A 20331-nucleotide genomic window follows, 5' to 3' on the forward strand; every position below is an offset into this window, starting at 1 on the left:
TGCATTTTGTCCTTGGCTTTCAGCTCCCAGATGTGTGGGTGTTTTTTTTTTTTTTTTTTTTTTTTTTTTTGCCAGGACAATTTGCAATTCGCTTTGCAAGCATATTATGTGTATAGATTATATTGTATGACCACACCTCTTTTGCGACCTCCTTTCTGTGTGTATTGAGAATATTGTATGGCCACACCCCTTTTGTGACCTTCTTTCTGTGTGTATAGGGTATCATTGAGGCTGGAAACTTGCGCTTATTTCAGTTCATGCTGTGCTTGGTCATCAAGGAAATGTGCGGGATATGGCTCTGAGACTTTTTACAGCCTGCCCCTTCTGGGATCATATAAACAATTAGTATTTTGCAGTGATGTAGATCCATACTCTGAGGATTAGTTTTTCTCAGTTTTTTTAGTTTGGCAAACCTCCAGTTTTTAGATATGTCCAGCTGGAGAGATTTTCAGCCTACAAATGGGTGTTGGCCTACAAAAGCATGGAAGCAAACAAGTGATTAGTCTTTTGATTGATTGGCTCCTGCCATTATTGTTAGCCTTTAGTGATATAGTGATTGATAGGCTAAAGCAGCTCTGAAGTAGCTGAAGTAGTGGATTCACCAAATCAGCATAAAATTGTGGTAAATCCAAAGCATTCCAGCATTTATCCTTTCAATCCAAGGAAGTATTTGCTTTAAAATCTGTGTGCATGAAATGTATGTCCTCTATACTGTTTCTCTAACCTGTCTCAGGAACACTCACTTGTCATTTTGGATTTGGTTAGCTGCAGGGGCAAGGTTGACAGTGAATCACACTCTTTGATTGCCTGTCAGTTAAGTGCTAATCCCTAAATGTACCAGAAGTAACATCTGTTAATTCCTGTCTCTGGAGTGTGTCTGTTAATGACAGGGCCTGGTCCTCTGTAAATCCAAATCTTTGTCAGTAGGGTAATGTAGCCTTCTTGATAAATTGCTAGGGGTGTCTCGCCCCCTCTGCAAATCACTACCTTTGTGTTTGTCTACGGTTTCAGACGAGACTCTATCCTTTGGATACACAGGGACAATCTTGTCTGAATGGGCCCTGTGCTCAATTTGTTTAAGTAGTGGGTGGCTCGACCTGTTGCACCCAGAAGGTTTTTTTCCCCCCTAGTGTTGGAGGGTCTCTTTACCTGAATATGAGATCTAATAGACGCTGTTTGGATTCTATTACAGAGATGGTATAATCATGACTAAGACTGTGATTGTACCAGAATTTAGTCCAAGGCTTGAACATGGTGTGTGTGTGTGGGGGTTGAATCCTCAGAAGAGTGAGGGCAGATTGGCACTTTTCCCCCAAATCACATGTTCCTCCTACTTCCTTCCTCTGTTTCCTTTTGGGTCTGAGCCACCTGCTTGTTTGGTTCTTCACAACAATTGGCATCATTTGATTCAACTATGTTAAATAATAATTCTTCAGTTTGGCTCACAACAGTATTTTTAGTTGACAGGTTGTGTAAAGAACAGTGGTATGCTTAGGTAGGTCCTCTGTGTTCCTCCTAACTAAACCAAGGGAATGTGTACATTATTTCCCCAGCATGGTGGTGATAACGAGAGCCAGAATACACTCATTTGCCAATGAAATTCAGTTTGGAATGTTTGCTGAAGGCCCCCTGAAACTGGCCTGATCTGCCTTTGTCCACAGGCTCCTGTTTGTGAATCTGAAATGGAAAAGAGAAAAGAAAGAAATAATAATAAAGAGAAAGAAAAATGTCACATGATGTGGTAAATCTTGTCATGTTCAGTCTTAAATATTCAAATTTTTGTAATGCAGGAAGGTAGTTAATATCCATTTGGGCTTTAACTGTGTCCTTAGATGATTTAGCTGGGTAGTCAATCTCTGTACAGTCTTTTTTCTCAGTCAGTGACTTTAAAAGCCCTGCACCTCTTCAGGGTTCTCTTTCTTAAATCCCACTCCCTTCTCCCCCCTTTCTTTCACTCTGTCAGGTTGGGCTCCTGACTTACCTCTCTGCTGTACAAGGCTATACTCATGACTCTCTTTTCTCAGGATGTCCACTCCCAGGGTGAGGTGATCTCCTGTCTGGAAAAAGGTCTGGTGAAGGAGGCAGAGGAGCAGGATGGGAGACACGCGATTAAGGACGATTGCAAGAAGGCCATCATGCGTGTGGCCGAGCTCTCCTCTGATGACTTCCACCTGGACCGCTACCTCTACTTCTCCTGCCGGGATGACCGAGAGCGATTCTGTGAAAACGTAAGCCCCATCTTGCTCTGCACTCTATGTGAGGGACAGCCTGAGTGACTGCTAGGGTATAAGGAGTCCAGGAGGCACTCTAGGGTGTAACGGCATAGTTTGTGTTCTTGTGTGAATGTGTACCATTTTCTGTGAGGTGGCAAAGAAGGTTACTCAGATGCACATTACACACAACTGCCAGGTGCTGTTTGTCCTGACCCTCACGCTTATTGATAGAAAACTGAAATGAGAGTATGAAGTTGGGTATTTAAGTGAATGTAAGTAAATAGGTCAATGAAGTGTTTAGATGTCAGTAGGCAAATGGTGGTAGTATGAGATTTTACCCAAAGTTAAGTATTTTTTGATAATCTGTATTTCTGTTATCTGAAACTGTAAGTATGACACAGGATCTTTTTTCTTTTGTCTTCCAGACTCAGGCTGGAGAAGGCAGGGTCTACAAGTGTCTCTTTAACCACAAGTTTGAGGAGGCCATGTCTGAGAAGGTGAGTGTGTGGGGGCTGCAGAGGATTTTTATTTGGGCCATGAAGTGGGCCATGATTTGCCGATGTGAGTTTAGCAGCACACTAGGATATGATTGTGCAGGGACTCCATCTGCCGAGAAGAAAATGACACATTATGCAGAAGTGTAGCTACAGTTGATGGGACTGATTCAGAATGGGAATAATGTGATTACAAGTAACACCGCTGTCTCTGTCAGTGCCGAGACGCCCTGACCACCAGGCAGAAGCTGATTGCCCAGGACTACAAGGTCAGCTACTCTCTGGCCAAGGCCTGCAAGGTGGACCTTCGCAAGTACCGCTGCAACGTGGACACAAATCTGCCCCGCGCCCGAGAGGCCCGCCTTTCCTACTTACTCTTGTGTCTGGAGTCTGCTGTGCACAGAGGTGTGTGTGTGTGTGTGTGTGTGTGTGTCTGGACGCCTGTTCCCAGCTTCCTGACTCTGGTTTCTCTGTATGTGTGAGATCTGTGTCTGCTTATCTGAGATCTTAACTGCCATCTCTGTTGATTGTCTAAATTAATTTACCTTAGACTGCAAAGAGGAACATGCCCCTTTATTGCTTGTGTGTGGTTGCGCATACCAGGTCGCATTGTCAGCGGAGAGTGCCAGGGTGAGATGCTGGACTACCGGCGCATGCTGATGGAGGACTTCTCCCTGAGCCCAGAGATTGTGCTGCACTGCCGCGGGGAGATCGAGACCCACTGCTCCGGCCTGCACCGCAAAGGGCGCACCCTGCACTGCCTCATGAGGGTGGGCCGCAGTGACAAGGGCAATGTGGAGAACCTCTGCCAGCAAGCAGTAAGCTCACACTCAGGCACCCGTCATCACCATACCCAGGCTGCCTCGAGGCATGCCAGCACTGCATCTACAGGACAAGCACCCACTACTTTGCACATTTTGGCTTTGCTTCTTCAGTTGCAAGTCACCATCTTTTAATGCTTCCTCCTGCTTTGGCAGGTGGGTTATAAGTAATGCTTAAGTTTCGGGGTCTTTTATTGAGATCTTAGTCTGGACTGCTACAGAGTTTGCGTATTTGTAGGGGAACAATGACTGGACTGTACTCGTCTTAGTGGGTTAGTTCTACCCCAACCCAGCTTGTTCTCTTTCTCTCTCTCTCTCTCTCTCTCTCTCTCTTTCCCCTTTCACATACTCACACACACACACACACACACACACACACACACACACACACACACAATGTGAGTATTGATGGCTGTGATGAAATCCTGTTTGTCCTTGTAGCTCCAGACTCTGATTCAGGAGGCAGACCCGGGGGCAGACTACCGGATTGACCGGGCTCTGAACGAGGCCTGTGAGTCTGTCATTCAGACAGCCTGCAAACACATCCGCAATGGAGACCCCATGTGAGTGCCCCCCTGCCACACAACCAGAACTATTCTCTGCAGTACTAACGACTTTATCTTTTGTACATACTTACACACAGAGATGCTCACAAACGGACACATTTTTTTCCATTTGGCTTTTTTGTTGTTGTGCTTTAATGACACGTGGACTGATTTGCCTTTGTATACAGGTTAAATGTTGTACAATGTGATGCATTAAACATGTAGCCGTGAATCTGAACTGTTGGCACATATCAATAGCACAAAGCTGCTCTATATGCCCATAATGTGTTGCTTTAAATAGCACAGTACTTGTGGCTGGATACGTTAGTGACCGTCACTTTCGAGGAGCATAACCGAGGAAACAAGAAAACATTGATGCAGAAATCAAGTGGTGGACTATTAGTTAATTTTATTAGATATTAATATTTTCCATGTTTCAAACCATTGAAGTCTTTTTTTAATTCATTTTAATGAATCCAGCCTAAAGCACGAGGAACTAATAAATTCGGTAGATGTCAAAGAAGTTATTGTTCCTGTAGCAGTGCTTGGGTCTCTTAAGCAGAGGAACATGGCGTGCTGGTGGGGGTAACGCAGGACTACAGAGAGGATAATGAGTGGGCTCCTCTGTGTGGAGGCTGACCTTTTTGTGGTGTCCTTGCTAAGGAGCTGTTTTCTGTGGAAATCAGCCACCTTTCAAGCAGCAACTGGGCCTTAATGAGCAACATGCCGCGTGCCAAAAATAGGGGCTTTAATTGATCATCATCTCACCTGGAGGGAGGTTTGATGGGGGTTGTGACACACGGGCATTATGAGTAAACATCCCCTCATCTTCATTCTGTGTGTGTGTCTGATTATAATTTGGTTTAGTAAAGTGTAATTACTTTAACTAGTTGGTAACTGCTATGTGGAAGTAGGGAGACCCAGTGAGAATCCATGTAGAGGTATACATCTTCCTTGGGTAACTTGCAGGGTTTGACAGTCCATCACCCTGTGTGTGTGTGCGCATGAGCACACACGTGCATGTGTGTGTATGTGTGGGAATAGGCAACAAGTATATTGTTGCATGAATCTTTTTTGGTGTATGTTCTGTGTTTCTCTGGTCAGTTGGGTGACATCTGCACAATATTGAAACCTACTGTGTGTGTGTTTGTGTGTAGGATCCTTTCCTGCCTCATGGAACACCTCTACACAGAGAAGATGGTTGAGGATTGTGAGCACCGGCTTTTGGAACTGCAGTATTTCATCTCCCGAGACTGGAAGTGAGTGTTGAACAGTCATTCCCTATCAGCGGGTAGTCTTGAGAACAAAACCAAGGTTTAGGAAATGTAGCTACAAGTGCTGAATAGTAGAAGTGAGGATGATAGTAGTTTGTGGATGATATTATGCATTATTATGGATATCATTATGTAGCCCACGCAACTCTCTCATTGATGCCTCCCTAGCGTTTCAGCACCCGCCATTCCCTTCAGGAGGTTTTAAGATATTTTTCTTTTCCTGTTTTGAGGAGTCTTTGATAGTGATGCAGAGCCAGTTCACAGGCCCTTTGTTCTTTGTGGAAAAGTAAATGCATGCTGTGTGTGGCTGGAGTGCTGTGGCCAGTTCTGACCTCCCTCTGTCTCACAGGCTGGACCCCATCCTGTACAGGAAGTGCCAAGGCGATGCCTCCCGGCTGTGCCACACCCACGGCTGGAACGAGACCAGCGAGATGATGCCTCCTGGCGCCATCTTCTCCTGCCTGTACCGCCATGCGTACCGCACAGAGGAGCAGGGGAGACGGGTAGGGCGGTGCTCCTACAGCCAGCACTGATTTGCACAGCTGTGTTTGAGTGCAGTAACTTTTACTGTGTGTCTCTGTAGTCCCTTTCATCACTCATAAAGTAACAAGTACAACAAAAAATAAATGAATTGTTAGGATGGGGAAAAAATACTTATTGTGTGCTCTTTATAAAGTTAAAATACTTGGCCACTCTATCAGTGTATATAAAAATGCTTTTAGACTATGACTGCACCCACTGAGTTTTCCATTTTTCCCAGACAGCAGTAAAAAGTATTTCAAATGACTGCAAAAACCAAAATGAAAGTCTCGGCAGGGTCCACCCTATGCAAAATTAGATGGACTCTCTTAATGCCACCTGGAGACCTTTTTACTGTCACAATGAATAACCAGAAATAGGTTTTTTGGAGTGATGTTTTCAAATGATTGGTATGACTCAAAATATTGCAGACCTGTAGGAACATTGTGAACAACCGGTAATGTTCAGTCGGCTGATAATTTGAAGGAACATCGCCTAAACAGACACAGGTTAATGAACTTTTCATAACTGGACTGAAAGTGTCTGCGCACATGCTGAACTGTGTGTAGATCCGGAAGTACTCACAGTAGTCTATTCTTGTGAACACATTGTCCGTGATCCATATTTATATACCAGTGAAACTGATTGTAGGAAGATTTAAATGCAATTTAGTAATAAACTGGTTTAACTAGCTCTTTTGAATTTAACAGCGTGATTCATCGGAATCTGTAAGTTTATCTGTAAGTAATTACCCAATTTGTGAACTTAGCTAATTATGGTGATGATGATGGTGGTCACAATAGTAGTTGAATGAATTGTAAGGTAAAAGACAAAGTGTTTCTAATTTCTGAGAAAATTTTGCCAGCTAATGTAATTTCATGATTTACTAATATCTACTAAGTCATTTCCGAGAACATTAAAAATGCAAAGAAATCAAGGTAAAGTACTCTCCTGTGAGTAAATCCTGTGTTGTGCAAATCAAGATAATTAGTGAATGGAGTATAATTCACGTGAACATGAGGTGATTCATTATGATCAATTAATCACTGGGGTTGTTATGTCGACTTGGCATAACGAAGCTGAAGCTGAAGATGCATGTGTACATCTTTCTGTATGTGCCTTTGTGCTTCTCCTTGAATTGTACCCCCCGGTCTGTCCTCAGCTGTCACGGGACTGTAAAGTTGAGGTGCAGAGGATCCTGCACCAAAGGGCCCTGGATGTTAAGCTGGACCCTGAGCTACAGAAGCGCTGCATGACCGATCTGGGCAAGTGGTGCAGTGAGAAGACCGAGACAGGACAGGTGGGTGTGAGAGCAGCCGGGCGTGCGCACTCTGCGCTGACAGCTTTATCCATCTTATTCTGGCCTGTTGACCGTTTACAGCATGCAGTATTTACACTGCTCCACTGGATAATTCAGCAGAACCCTGAAATGAGAAACTTGCATTTTCTCCCATGTACCGTGAAAGGCTACCGATCCATGGAGCGATTGGCAAGAATCTGTGACCGTGTTTGAGCCATCCTGTTATTTTTTTACATTTGTATAAAAATGACAAAAATCTCGTCATTTTGAATGACTTTTTATTCCACAATAAAAATATTGTGAATATCCTGTTTTTGTACCAGGAACTGGAGTGTCTACAGGACCACCTGGAGGACTTGGTCTCAGACTGCAGGGATGTTGTGGGGAACCTGACGGAACTTGAGTCTGAGGTATGGAGGATGAGAGCTCACTTCGCACTGGGTATGGCTCATTCTAAAGAATAGAAGGGCACCTCTGAGGCAAATAGCTGGGATTTCTGGCAACATTCCTTTTTGTTTTTTAATCTAATAATTGATTGTGTCTTAAACCCATTAAAGAAAACAGTCAGTTTTTCCAATGCAGAAATTTGACTAATGTTTTATGACCTGTGAGTTTATTTGTAAGTTTATAAAGGATGCAGTTTGTGTATTTCATGTCTTTAATTTGTTCTCTCTTCTCCTTCAAGATGTCATTGTAAGACATTGCAGTGTCTTTCTCAACTGATTTATATTAGTATTTAGTGTCATGTTAAAAGTTGCTCCTCTGCTGACAGGACATCCAGATCGAGGCTCTGCTGATGCGTGCCTGTGAGCCAGTGATCCAGTCCCATTGCCATGTGAGTCCCACCCTCCGTGGAGCACTCTGTCCACTGGACTCCATTTACCCCCTACGCGATCCCATCATCGAGTTCTCTCATTGGTTCCTGCTCATAATTCCCACTCTCGCGTGGTTTACAGCATATTTAGATATCATAAATACAGCCTTGATATGTTCCATGTGTCTTAGTGGACTAAAGTTGCTTGCCGCTAGCTTAGATAGTGTTTCCACGGAATGCAGAATGCTCATGCATGTGTCCTTTACATAATATTCCCTTAAAAATTACCTTTTGTATGGCAACTCAAGCCTGGAAACGGCCACCTTCTAGCACACTGTTTTATTTGTTTTAATCTCTGTAGTATGTCATTATGGGTACAGCATTTAACATTTCAAACTTTAGCTCATTGTCTAATTCATTTCAACAGATAAAAAAGCAATTTAGATTGTATAAATGGGTTAAGTTGCTTGAAGACAGTGAAGAGATTGTTGATGCACTTGTTGAAATGTGGATGGGCTCATAATGAGGAAGCCAGATAAAAGGTCTCAGGGTCCAGTCAGATAAAGGCTGCCATATTAGAATTGTGACTAACAGTAGCTGCCTCCCTATCTATCTTCTACCTCTCTCTCGCTCCCAGGAGGTTGCCGATAATCAGATTGACACAGGTGACCTGATGGAGTGTCTGGTACAGAACAAGCACCAGAAGGAGATGAATGACAAGTGTGCTGTGGGGGTCACCCACTTCCAGCTGGTAAGAAGCCTGGGCTTTACTGTACACTAACCGTGACGCCAAAGTTACATGCTTTTACCTCTGCCAGGCCCTGTAGGTTTTTCAGTCACAGTAGGAGAATGGATTGAGAGAATCTTTGTGCTCTTTGCCTGGGGTACAGCATGCAGGTTGCTGGGACAACAGCTCTGCTGACTTCACCTCTCTGGTGATTGATTTGGGTCAGCTTGACCTAATCTGATGTGATGGGTTGTGTTATGAGCCTCTGGGCATGGTCTAGCCTCAGACTAGAGACTGCAGTCACTGTTGACATGTTCCCTGCTGGAGAGTAGACAGCATGAGCGCTCTCTGAGTACTGATGGGTAAAAGTACACGTTTTACATGGAAGTGTGGGAGTGTATCTCAGAAGAAACCTATTATTCTGAAAATTAAAGGTTGTCAGTCTGTTATGTGTGTTCCGCAGTGTCTTGCTGTGTGTGAAAGGTAGAATGGGATTCACATCGCTGGAACTGAATGTTTTTTAAGGGGGTGGCACTTTCAAGCTGCCTTCAATAAGCTTGCTTTGTTGGCACTCTCCGTAGGTGAACATCTTTAATGAGGTGGCATGCTCCTCCATCCCTCTCCTCTCTCACTCTTGACTCACTGTTCCTCCTTTCCTACAGATCCAGATGAAGGACTTCCGTTTTTCCTACAAGTTCAAGATGGCCTGTAAGGAAGATGTGCTCAAGCTGTGCCCCAACATCAAGAAGAAGTAAGTGCAAAGGCATCAGGGGTCAGCCATGGTCAGATGTTCAGACAGCCATCAGGGCACGGATTAGGTAGACTGCACAGCCATTGATCAAAACATGATTGTTTGACTGTGCCTGTAGAATTGTGTTTATGCATAGCTGGCATGAGCCACACAGGATTCAATCTGTAGTCTGAGGAGAAGGGTGAAAATTTTCAGTTTTTTTTTTAATCAGTGTTTTAAAAACATCACTTCTGGTATTTAAAGTTATACACCTTTTTATGGTATGACTCCTGTATCCTGACTCGCGAAGTGTCACACATTTGAGCATGCACCTTTTTTCCATGACTGTTTGCAGCTGATATCATTCACATGCAGCTTGGATATCAGGAACCATGGCCGTGGAATAATTGGTATCTCCCATTGTGCTGCCCCCCCCCCCCCCCCCCCCCCCTTTTTTTTTTGCTCAGGGTGGATGTGGTGATCTGTCTGAGTACTACGGTGAGGAATGACACCTTGCAGGATGTGAAGGAGCAGCGCGTTTCTGTCAAGTGCCGCAAGCAGCTGCGTGTGGAAGAACTGGAGATGGTGAGTCCATGAGCGCTGATAAAATGCCCTGATTGCTTGGTTTACCCAATAATTATTTATGTTTTCCAACCGAGGAATAGGATAAATCCTGGCCAGCAGGTGGCACTTCACTCAATTGACATTCTGGAGATAAGCATCATCCAGCAGGATTTCCACCATTCTTCAAACCACTAATATTAGAATTGGGGAGGAAGGCTAAATGAAGTTTAGTCTAGATGAAGGGTGGAGCAGGTGATACAGTGCTGAACTGACTGCATTTCAAGCCTTCCGGAGTCAGGATTGAGTAGGCCTCCCTTAGATTATCATCCTGACTCACCCTCAATAATTCTATTGTGGAAAGCAGTCTATGTTATGACTCATGCACTCAAAGGTCTTTCACATTATATCCTGTAAACCCCAGTCTGTAACCCTAGCAATTCACAACAGAAGTTGAATGATTCAGCTGATTCCGTAAAAGGGGTCCTCTTGGTAATTGATTGTTCAGTGCCCTTTCTGTTTTGGGTCTTTTCAAGGTTAGAGCCCAAATGTCTACATTATTGCTGAGACTACAGAAAGCTGCATAATTTGATTTATGTACATTCTTTGAAGTCATTATTGGTAGACTTCCTCCGGGTGATATAACATTCCTGCTCTAAGCAGGAATGACAGTTGAAAACTGGATACTGCCAAGTCACATATTGACATGCTTTGTGTAGAGAGTTCAAGTCTGGACAAATCTGTTGCTCTAGAGAACCCCTTAAGTCTTTCTCAGCCCTAAAGCCAGTTTATCCCAGATGCTGGAAATTTCTCCATTGCTTTTCATTATAGCCATGTGCGCAAATAAGCCTCATGAGGTATAATTCCCAACAGCTTAAGTGTGTCTGTGCAGTTGATTTGATTTAGGGGTTTTGGTACTTAAATGTCCCGCTGTATTGAATGGCTGACGTTTAATTTATTCTGGGGGTAGGTACAGCGACGTTTCATTGACCGTTTCATTAAATGAGACTGTGTTTTACCATAGAGGAAGTCAGTATTGTCAATATGGCTTCCACTGGCATTGATCCATCTTGACCCCCTTGCCCCTTGTTCTTGCCCTGCAGTCAGAGGATATCCGCCTGGAGCCAGAGCTATATGACTCCTGCAAGCAGGACATTGGGAGACTGTGCCCTAATGTGGCTTTTGGCAATGCCCAGGTAAGACGTCACTAATGTGATCAGAATTCATGTGAATAATTCAGTCTTGTAATTCAGTCAGTACTGTGCTGCATAAATGGAATCTGAATGGGATATAAATTTCTGTCATTGTGAATAAAATGATGCATGGAGTTGGACAGGACTCCACCATGGTAGAAAGTATCTTATCATGCATAAACAGAGATTTCTTCTGCACGGTTGTGGGGGAGGGGATGAGATTGGGATTCTGTGGGTTCCCTGCTCAATGCTTGTCCCTCCTCACCTCCCTCCCAGGTGATCGAGTGCCTGAAGGAGAATAAGAAGCAGCTGACGCAGCGCTGTCACCAGAGAGTCTTCAAACTGCAGGAGGTGGAGATGATGGATCCAGAGCTGGACTATCAGCTCATGAGGGTCTGCAAGCAGATGATTAAGGTGAGCAGTTAGTTAGCCCCTTGACATACATACCATCTGTGGGGAGGGCAGGGTCAGAGTCAGAGCCAGGCCCTGTGAGCAGGGAGTCATCCACCCAGAATGACTCGTTCTACAAAGATACGAGTACACCTAAGACAGTGCTGGTCAATTACTTTTTGTTTCTGTACTTTCTTCTTAAATTACTTGGAAGACTGATGAACTGTCATCTTCAGATTTAGGGTACACACCACCTCTGTGCTTACCTGTGTGATAATGTGAGATATGCCTTTTTCCCAATCCCTGTTTCAGCGTTTCTGCACAGAAGCAGATGCCAAGAACATGCTGCAGTGTCTGAAGCAGAACAAGAACAGTGAGCTAATGGACCCCAAGTGCAAACAGATGATCACCAAGCGACAGATTACACAGAACACAGGTACTTTTACTGAGCCATTATAAGGTTATAGTCCATAAGAGAAGTGTCTGATTGAGGAAATACTGACATAACAGAGAATACGGACATTACACAGAGAAGATGGACTCTACTGAGCCACTGGGAATTTTGTGTCTATCTTCAGTTTGATGTTTACATGATGACAACTGTCTACTTTTCTGTGTGTTCTTGTCTGCCAGTTAAAAGGTGTATAACTTTAAATACCAGAAGTGATGTTTTTAAAACACTGATTAAAAAAAAAACTGAAAATTTTCACCCTTCTCCTCAGACTACAGATTGAATCCTGTGTTGCGAAAGGCATGCAAGGCAGACATCCCCAAATTCTGCCAGGGAATCTTGAACAAGGCCAGTGATGACAACGAGCTGGAGGGCCAGGTCATCTCTTGCCTCAAACTGAAATATGCAGACCAGGTGAGGGGGTTGATCTCATGCCATCTGTGTCTTAGGAATAATTAATTCTGTGTGCCAGTACAGTAGAAAATGCTGTCATGTTTTTACTCGCATTGAGAGAGCCAGCTCTTGAGAGAATTCCTTTCAGTTTAATGTAAACATGTGTAACATGCTTTACTGGTTTGTAGGCCTTGGCAGTATGTATATAAATACAGTTCATACATATTGTGCAAATTTACTAGACAGAATGAGGGGAAACTCGTATATCGTTTTTCCTGCTAGACAGCTAGACAGATCCCACTACACCCCGAAGTAAGAGTATAAAATAAGCTTTTTTTTTTTTTTTTAGCGTCTCTCCCCAGACTGTGAGGACCAGATCAGGGTCATCCTGCAGGAGTCTGCCCTGGACTACAGGCTGGACCCCCAACTGCAGGTGCACTGTACAGAGGAGGTGAGAGCATTGCGTTATATTTCCTTAGCAGGCACTCTTACACATAACAGCTAACAAAGCTTGGAATTTTGATATATTATCCCACATGTGGGATTTGGACCCCCTGAGAATCGAACCTAAAAGGGGAACCTTTTAGTAACTTTCCTACTCCTTACCATTACACTACACTGCTGCTACACTGAGTGCAGGCAGCATGCCTGTTAAGCACATGCTGGGGAGGGGGGGGATGACCTCTTGTATGCAGAATTGGTGTGTTTCTCCTGACTAGGGCCCAGGGACTTACATGTAAATTAGTTGTAACTTAGAATTCAACTTAGTTGAATTCTGTGCTGTGAATGTGCTGCGAATTAATGTTGAAATATAGAATAAGTTTCCTGAGGACTTTAAGGGTGACCACACTGCAGTTAAACCTGCACCAAACCTCATATTCACTCTTACTCCTCTCCATTGGTCTACCTCACACAATAGGGCAATAAAGGTGTCTCGGTGAAAAGCCCTGCTGTAGACTATATTCAAACCCAGAGATAGCAGCCTAGAAGTTGGTCACCCAACTTTCATTTTCATTACTTTTTTTTTTACATTACAGATGAGAAATGACTCATCCTTGGCCAACTTTTACAGTACATATAGGAAAACTTTTGAAATTCTTGGTTTTGTGGTGATGATGGTGTCTCTCTGCTCAGATCTCCAGACTGTGTGCGGAGGAGGCAGCCGCCCAAGAGCAGACAGGACAGGTGGAGGAGTGTCTCAAGGTCAACCTGCTCAAGATCAAACACGACTCCTGCAAGAAGGTATGCTGCTTATGATGGGCTAATGCTGCTCTAATGATGACCTTTGATCTGTTTGTGATCAGGCATGCCATCCTCCAGTTTATGGGTTGGCGTGGCATAGCTCAAACCTGTACAGCAACAGCCCTTTTTAGGGTGTCCTATGGAAATAACCACATTTATCCTGATCCTGAGTGCTTACAGATGTTTATCACTGTACCATTGAGCCTAATTTGATTACACAGCATTCAGATACATCTTCACGCCAATCTTCATGTAACCATAAAATACATGGCCAAACACAGACTATGCGCTAACATCTTCTGCTGTTGTTTCTCCATCTTAATTTTCCTGCTGCATTACATCTCAAATCCTGCAGTACCCCTAATATTTTCACGCCATTTGTCCTTTTTGGATAGCCTAAATTTCATCACATTCAGTCTGTAAAACGTTCCTTTTTTCTCCAAGTACAACTTCACAGCTCCTTTGACTTGCAAAGTATTACATGTAGTATTACAGGTGAATCTACTGTAGATGTGATGGTCACAGTACGCCATCTGATTTTTTTTTTTTGTTAAACCACTAACTAGACTGATAATTTAGTTCCTCTATGTCCAGCACAAACTGATTTTGCACTAAAATATTACCTAAAGTGAAAGGCTTGCTGTGTTTTAAAGCTTCAGGCAAGAATGCAATGCTTCTAAGTGCTGTAAGGAAAACTGAAGAGAATTTCTCCTGCTGCGTATTTGCATTGTTACGTTCCAGTCCACACATTCCTTGTGCCTGTTCCTGTGAAGATTTCCCTGACTAATTTCAAAGTTTCATTTGCATGTTATCATTTTAACTAAGGCACACTACAAAAAGATACACCCATAACAGAAACACTTTCTTTGTGCAAGAAAAAGAAGGTATTTGCATATACGCTGTCACTGAAAGTATGTACAGCAATGTGATGCCAGCTTACAAGGACGTTTTTCCCAGATTTCCCCTAACAGAAAAAGGCACTACTCCAACTGCTTGATAGCTAATGTTTTGTCTGTTCTTCAAAGTAGCTTGACCTGTGGTGCATAATTTTAGCATCTGACCACAACTGTGTTTCAGTGCAGAGATCTGCGTGCTAAGTTAAAAAGCCAGTGCTAACTTAAGGATAGAACAATCAAATTGTCAGAATGTAATGGACATTTGTTGAAGAACTACATTCTAGAAGGGATATGTCTGTACTTGCTTCGGTGTTGCTTTGAATGGCACCACAACAATCTTCAGAGCTCCTACACTGAAACAGAATGAAGACCAAGTTTGATTACACTGACACAAGGACATATGTATGGGTCATTTCAACTGTGTGCATTTCATAACATGAAAACAGACATCGATATCATAAACACATCAATGGCTGCCCCACAGAAACACAGCCTGTTGCTTCATATTACCAATGTATACATAACTTATCTGTGTTCTTTCCTTTCTCTTCTTTTTCTTGTTCCTCTTTACATAACATCTGACAATGCTCATGTTGAAAATTCATCTCTGTACCTGCCAGATTAATAGTTATTACTATCCATACTGTATATAGCCACAACACTGCTGGAATGTATTGGGGAAAATTGCCTGGGTCAGTGCTTGTAGGAAGATCTCCAGGTCATGAGTAACTGCAAGTGTTATTGCCCCTGTTCCTTTGCAGGAAGTGCTTAACATGCTAAAAGAGAGCAAGGCAGACATTTTTGTTGACCCAGTCTTGCATACCGCCTGCGCCTTGGACATCAAGCACCACTGCGCAGCCATTCCCCCTGGCCGTGGCCGTCGTGAGTACACCTCTGGTCCACAGTGCCCCAGCCTCTGCCATGATGGACAAACGGCTCTCTAACAACCTACTCTGCAGTTACTCCAGCATGTGTACATTGTCTTCACAGCTCCAAGACTAATTTTCCATCATAGTCCTATTTATTTAAAGTTACTGCTTACTTCATGGTGTTAAGCAGTGGAGCACAAAAATTGAAAAGTGAACAATTAAAGTTTTTGCCATTTGCAGTTGATAGCTGTATAGTACCTTAACTGTGCTTTTCTTGCTGTCTTGCTGTCAGAGATGTCATGTCTGATGGAGGCTCTTGGGGACAAGAGGGTGCGCCTGCAGCCAGAGTGTAAGAAGAGACTACAGGACCGTATTGACATGTGGAGCTATGCAGCCAAGGTCGTCACTGCTTAAGATATACATTCACACACACATGCACATATACAGGTTTTACACAAGCTGTAGTTTCATATGTGCTTTTTCAAAGATGCTGGAATTGGGTTAATCCAGTAGTCAAATGCTGGTTGCAGACTGATTGTTACTGTCAAACTCTTGGAGCTTTTTTAAGTTACCCTTATATTCATAGTTCATAATTTAATAGACACCAGCTGAACAGCTATGATCAAGTCATTCTGTGCTTTCTTCAGAGATTCTAAGATGGCCCATGAGAGTTGCCCTGCCTGTGAGTTGATTGTAGTTGCTTCATGTTTCTCCCCCAGGTGGCCCCAGCTGAAGGGTTCTCAGACCTGGCCATGCAAGTGATGACCTCACCCTCCAAGAACTACATCCTGTTCATGATTGCATTGGGGGTGTGTGTGCTCTTCCTGGTGGGGCTTCTCTGTGGCCGCATTACCAAGCGCGTGACACGGGAACTCAAGGACAGGTAGAGGGTGGTTGGAACACCACAAACCAGCCACTCTCCAAAGGCCCGACCCCCAACCCCAACTCGGCCCAATCGCCACCCCCCAGCCTCCTCAACTTCTCCCTTGCCCAGATTCGGGGGGGCTGCCACACAAGCTACACATCGCCATCCCATCCAAGGGCCATATTGGGACCCCCATGTACCCTACCCATCCCATCCGTCCCGACCCCTATTCTGAAACAGGACCACCCCTGAATCTGAGAATTAGACCCTTCTTAATCCAAGCCTCAAGGGATGGGCTGCTCCCTCCCTCGCCCCTTAGGAGTCCTCTGTGGTGAAGTGTTGCCTCGTCCATTCTTCTTCCATTGTGTATATCCAGTTCACTCCAGTCAACTGATTTCTACTTGACAGTGCAAGCAGTACATAAGAATATTTATTTTACAGGTCTTGTTTTTCCCATTGCGCTTCCTATGCCAAGTGTGTTTGTTGGGGGGATGGGGGCCAGGGGCCAGGGGGCAGGTTGATTTTCAGAAAGCAGTGCATCTAATGTACCTCCCCATTTCTCATATTATTTGGAGGCACCATATAAGTGGGCCCATTCAAGGACTTCAGTTCTGGGGTAGGGCTGAAAGGGTTCTTGTTTTAGTTTTTCCTGGGAAGAATAGTTATGCCTGTCTTGTTTGATGTTGTGTTTTAATTTTTTTTTTATCATGATTAATCAAATCAAGGGGTGTTGCAGATGTTTTCCACCCTGTTGATTGCCAGGGGACTGCCAGGTGTTAAGGAAATGTGACTGATCTCATCTGAGCCAAAAGGGGTCTACTACTGGGGCTCTGCTTTGGTGACAGAGGTGGCCCTACATGCAGCAAACTTGCTCTCATCATGAAAACGATCTGGTTGCCCCTCTCCATATTACCTTCTCTCTGTAAACTTAGAGCAGCTGAGATGCATCAGTGTTGCAAGTGTCAGTTGGTTCTTTGTACACATGAGTTATGGTAAGCCCAGGGCTTTCGGAATTTGAGGTTCAGAAAAGTAACCCACTGTATTTGCTCTGGTGGAAGACAGGGTGTTTCCTGTCAGGCAGTCCTCCTGGTCCTAGGAAGGCTGTTACCTCTGAAAGAGGGACAAAGAGTAATACCCAGAAGGATGTGAAACTGCTCAAGTTTCTTATTGCAGACTGACAGCACCCAACATTATCAATGCCCCTCCCCTCTGCTTCGAGCAGTTTTCTAAATGCCTCAGTGATAATTTGACCTGGAACCAGGCTCGAAATGTCATTTGTTGCATTTGCATTGGACTGTGCAAAAGTTCAACTGATATGGAATGGCACACTGGAACATTGCTCATCATGGTTATATCTGTCAGTCAGGCTGTTACCAGAGGCTGAACAGGTGGTGATCACTAGTGCAGGGCCAACAGGATGGCAGAAACTGAGAATAAAGCGGACCAAGCCCTGCCCCTCTACACCTCTACAGAGAGTGGCTTATTTCCTCCATCAAGCCTGCATGGACATTTGTAATGGCTATTGTTTTTGCAGAAAGGCAAGGAACACTGGTAAGGAACAACATTTATCTCAAGAGAAAAGAATAGCAGCTGCATTTGGGCATATGCACATCTTAGAAGTAGGTTTGAATGCTAACAGAATCATTGCACATTTTTTATTTTGGTTTTTATATATATTTTGTTTGGTCATAGCCTTATTTATTGTTTAATAATGATTGGGTCTGGGTTTGAGGTCTTTTTGATTTGTATGCTCTCTCATGGCCTTTTTTCCCCCCTATGCCTATGAACATACTGCTCTGTGACACCTGGGCTCTTAGGAACTGCAGAGGGTTTTTATACTGTTTTTCAAGGGGCTGTTGACACTCCAGGGGTATGCTGGTTACTGAGTTTAGGAAGGGTTACAATATGAGTCCTGCAGATATGCAGCCATTCAGGCTCCTTAAATAGTCATTCACTTAATACCTTAAGCACAGATTTATTTGGACACATTCAAGTGAATAAACACTCCAGTGAAGTCATGGAGGGGGAAATGCTGGTCCTCCAGACCAGATCCGACCTGCAGAGTACATCTTTCCGTTAAATAGTCAATGTTGTCATGCTATACCTTTGGATAGTATACATTTGTATAATTGCTTTGGATTTGAATCACAAATACACTCACTTTTTCTGCAAAATAGATGGTTTCCACAGCCATGACACTGCATTGGTTTCATCAGAAACTGTCAGTATGTCCAATGCCATACCCCTTTCCCCCTTAGCCCCTTTACTTGTCAGACACCAAGCCAAAGGGACTGCAGATTGGCAAGTATAATGGATCCTGCATAATTTGTCAATGGGAGAGATAGAAACTCTCAATCTCCTTGCGTGCCTACTTCAACAGCTGCAGCAACTGATTCCCCAGACCTCATTTCTGTTGAAACATGGCTGCGATCGATGGACTGTTATAAATGAACTGTCGTCCTCTTGCCCCTGGACACCTTGGACCCATACGATAGAAATGCCACAGTATTGTTGGAATTTGTAAATGTTCTGAATTTTTGTATAGTTCAAACATGGATTGAATCATTTAGTTTGGGTTTAACTGTTACTCCAACCGTGCTTTGTGAAATCGCTTGCAGTTCATATCAGTAAACCGTGCAAAGATTGTCAATGTAAATAGCTGCAACAACTTTTCATTGGAAGGATTCATTGAGCCAAGCAAAAAGGTTTGTTTTTGAGATGGTGTATGAAAATTAGGCTTATGTTAGAACCATGAATGTGTCGCATATATACTGCTCCCAATGCAACTGAGATCCTGTTGCTGTAATGAGTGATTTTTTTTTTTTCAATCTGTTGTGCCTATGTCTTTTGGATAAAGTACATTTTCAATGGATAAGCTTCAGAATTGTCACTTTCTGTATACCATCAAACCAACTGTAATGCCTGAGCGGATGCCACCCATGAGCTAATTCTGTACTTGTGCTGGGTTGTGCTAAGGCTTTTCCTAGGTGGACAAGATGTTATGGGATGTTTTGAGGTTTGGCTTTTGATGCTTGTCTTGGATTCAGCAATCTGATTGTATATACAGTTTACTGTGGCACAATCACGTTCATAAAGGTAAATCAAGTTCAGAAAAGGCAGATATTTCTTGTGTCTAAGCAGTGAATAAAATATTTTGTTTGTATCCTTTGCTCTCCCATTTTAAAAAATGCATTTCGGTATTTGGTATGTGTTCTGAGCTTACTAGTCAGCAGACCCTCCAACCAACCAATTCTCTCCTTGCCATGCTGTCTGAGTTCCTTTGAGTTGTGTAAAACTGCAAAGACTTCAGACCTTTCCCTTCATGTGTGTCTGTGCTGCAACCTTGGACCACCAGCCATGGCATTGTAGGACACACCCCTCCTTTTTTGAGAACATCACCCCTGAGAGGCCCCTGATCCCCTATGACACACACCAACACTTGATTTAATTGGGGCAGTCTGTTTTTGAGGGCAGTATCACTTCAAGCTCAAGGGGTGGCAGCACTGTTGGACTGAAGTGGAAAGGCTTAAAAGAAGACTCTAAAACCAGGAGCCAAAGTGGAAAACTCACCATTGCTTTAAACCAGTCCTCCACAGCATCCAGTACCATTGAGTCATTCTGCAAATCAGTAGTTACTGTCTTTGTCCATTTAAAGTGAGATTTCCTCAAGTTAAATTGAAATGATTAATAATAATAATAATAATAATGATGATGATGATAATAATAAAAGCCGTTTTGTAATTATTTTTTTGTGTATAAAGTCATGGATGTGCTATTCTTTTTGCTCTCTGATTATGCCATGGAATATTGAGATGTAACAGATTAACATCGTGCATTTTTTCTTTTCTTAAATGTTTTTTTTTTTTTTTTTTTTTGTTCTGTACAGATGAAATTGGACAATTTATTAATAAAAACAGTCTGCAGGTTTTCATATCTTTGCCCCAGATGTCCTTTTTTCCATAACTAAATTTCAGGATTGTTTTAATGGTATAAATTACTACTGTGCATGAATTGGGTTATAATGCATTGAACCA

The 20331-nt window shown here is 43.3% G+C and overlaps 1 protein-coding gene across 1 annotated transcript in view; it reads left to right on the forward strand.

Moving 5' to 3' along the window:
* The window catches only part of LOC118782021 (Golgi apparatus protein 1-like), a 44043-nt gene extending 24020 nt beyond the window's left edge, over positions 1 to 20023 (forward strand). Inside the window, exons 5-26 of the mRNA XM_036535230.1 lie at positions 2025 to 2228; positions 2639 to 2710; positions 2926 to 3112; positions 3311 to 3525; positions 3970 to 4091; positions 5231 to 5332; positions 5697 to 5850; positions 7029 to 7166; positions 7490 to 7576; positions 7939 to 8001; positions 8618 to 8731; positions 9370 to 9458; positions 9905 to 10022; positions 11102 to 11194; positions 11468 to 11605; positions 11894 to 12017; positions 12304 to 12446; positions 12775 to 12876; positions 13560 to 13667; positions 15325 to 15445; positions 15725 to 15831; positions 16152 to 20023. Of these exons, the coding sequence (XP_036391123.1) occupies positions 2025 to 2228; positions 2639 to 2710; positions 2926 to 3112; positions 3311 to 3525; positions 3970 to 4091; positions 5231 to 5332; positions 5697 to 5850; positions 7029 to 7166; positions 7490 to 7576; positions 7939 to 8001; positions 8618 to 8731; positions 9370 to 9458; positions 9905 to 10022; positions 11102 to 11194; positions 11468 to 11605; positions 11894 to 12017; positions 12304 to 12446; positions 12775 to 12876; positions 13560 to 13667; positions 15325 to 15445; positions 15725 to 15831; positions 16152 to 16319 (2769 nt within the window). The 3' untranslated portion in view covers positions 16320 to 20023. The remainder of the gene's footprint in view (positions 1 to 2024; positions 2229 to 2638; positions 2711 to 2925; positions 3113 to 3310; positions 3526 to 3969; positions 4092 to 5230; positions 5333 to 5696; positions 5851 to 7028; positions 7167 to 7489; positions 7577 to 7938; positions 8002 to 8617; positions 8732 to 9369; positions 9459 to 9904; positions 10023 to 11101; positions 11195 to 11467; positions 11606 to 11893; positions 12018 to 12303; positions 12447 to 12774; positions 12877 to 13559; positions 13668 to 15324; positions 15446 to 15724; positions 15832 to 16151) is intronic.
* The last annotated feature ends 308 nt before the right edge of the window (positions 20024 to 20331 follow it).

This window comes from Megalops cyprinoides, chromosome 8, assembly GCF_013368585.1.
Source record: "Megalops cyprinoides isolate fMegCyp1 chromosome 8, fMegCyp1.pri, whole genome shotgun sequence".
Classification (NCBI taxonomy): domain Eukaryota; kingdom Metazoa; phylum Chordata; class Actinopteri; order Elopiformes; family Megalopidae; genus Megalops; species Megalops cyprinoides.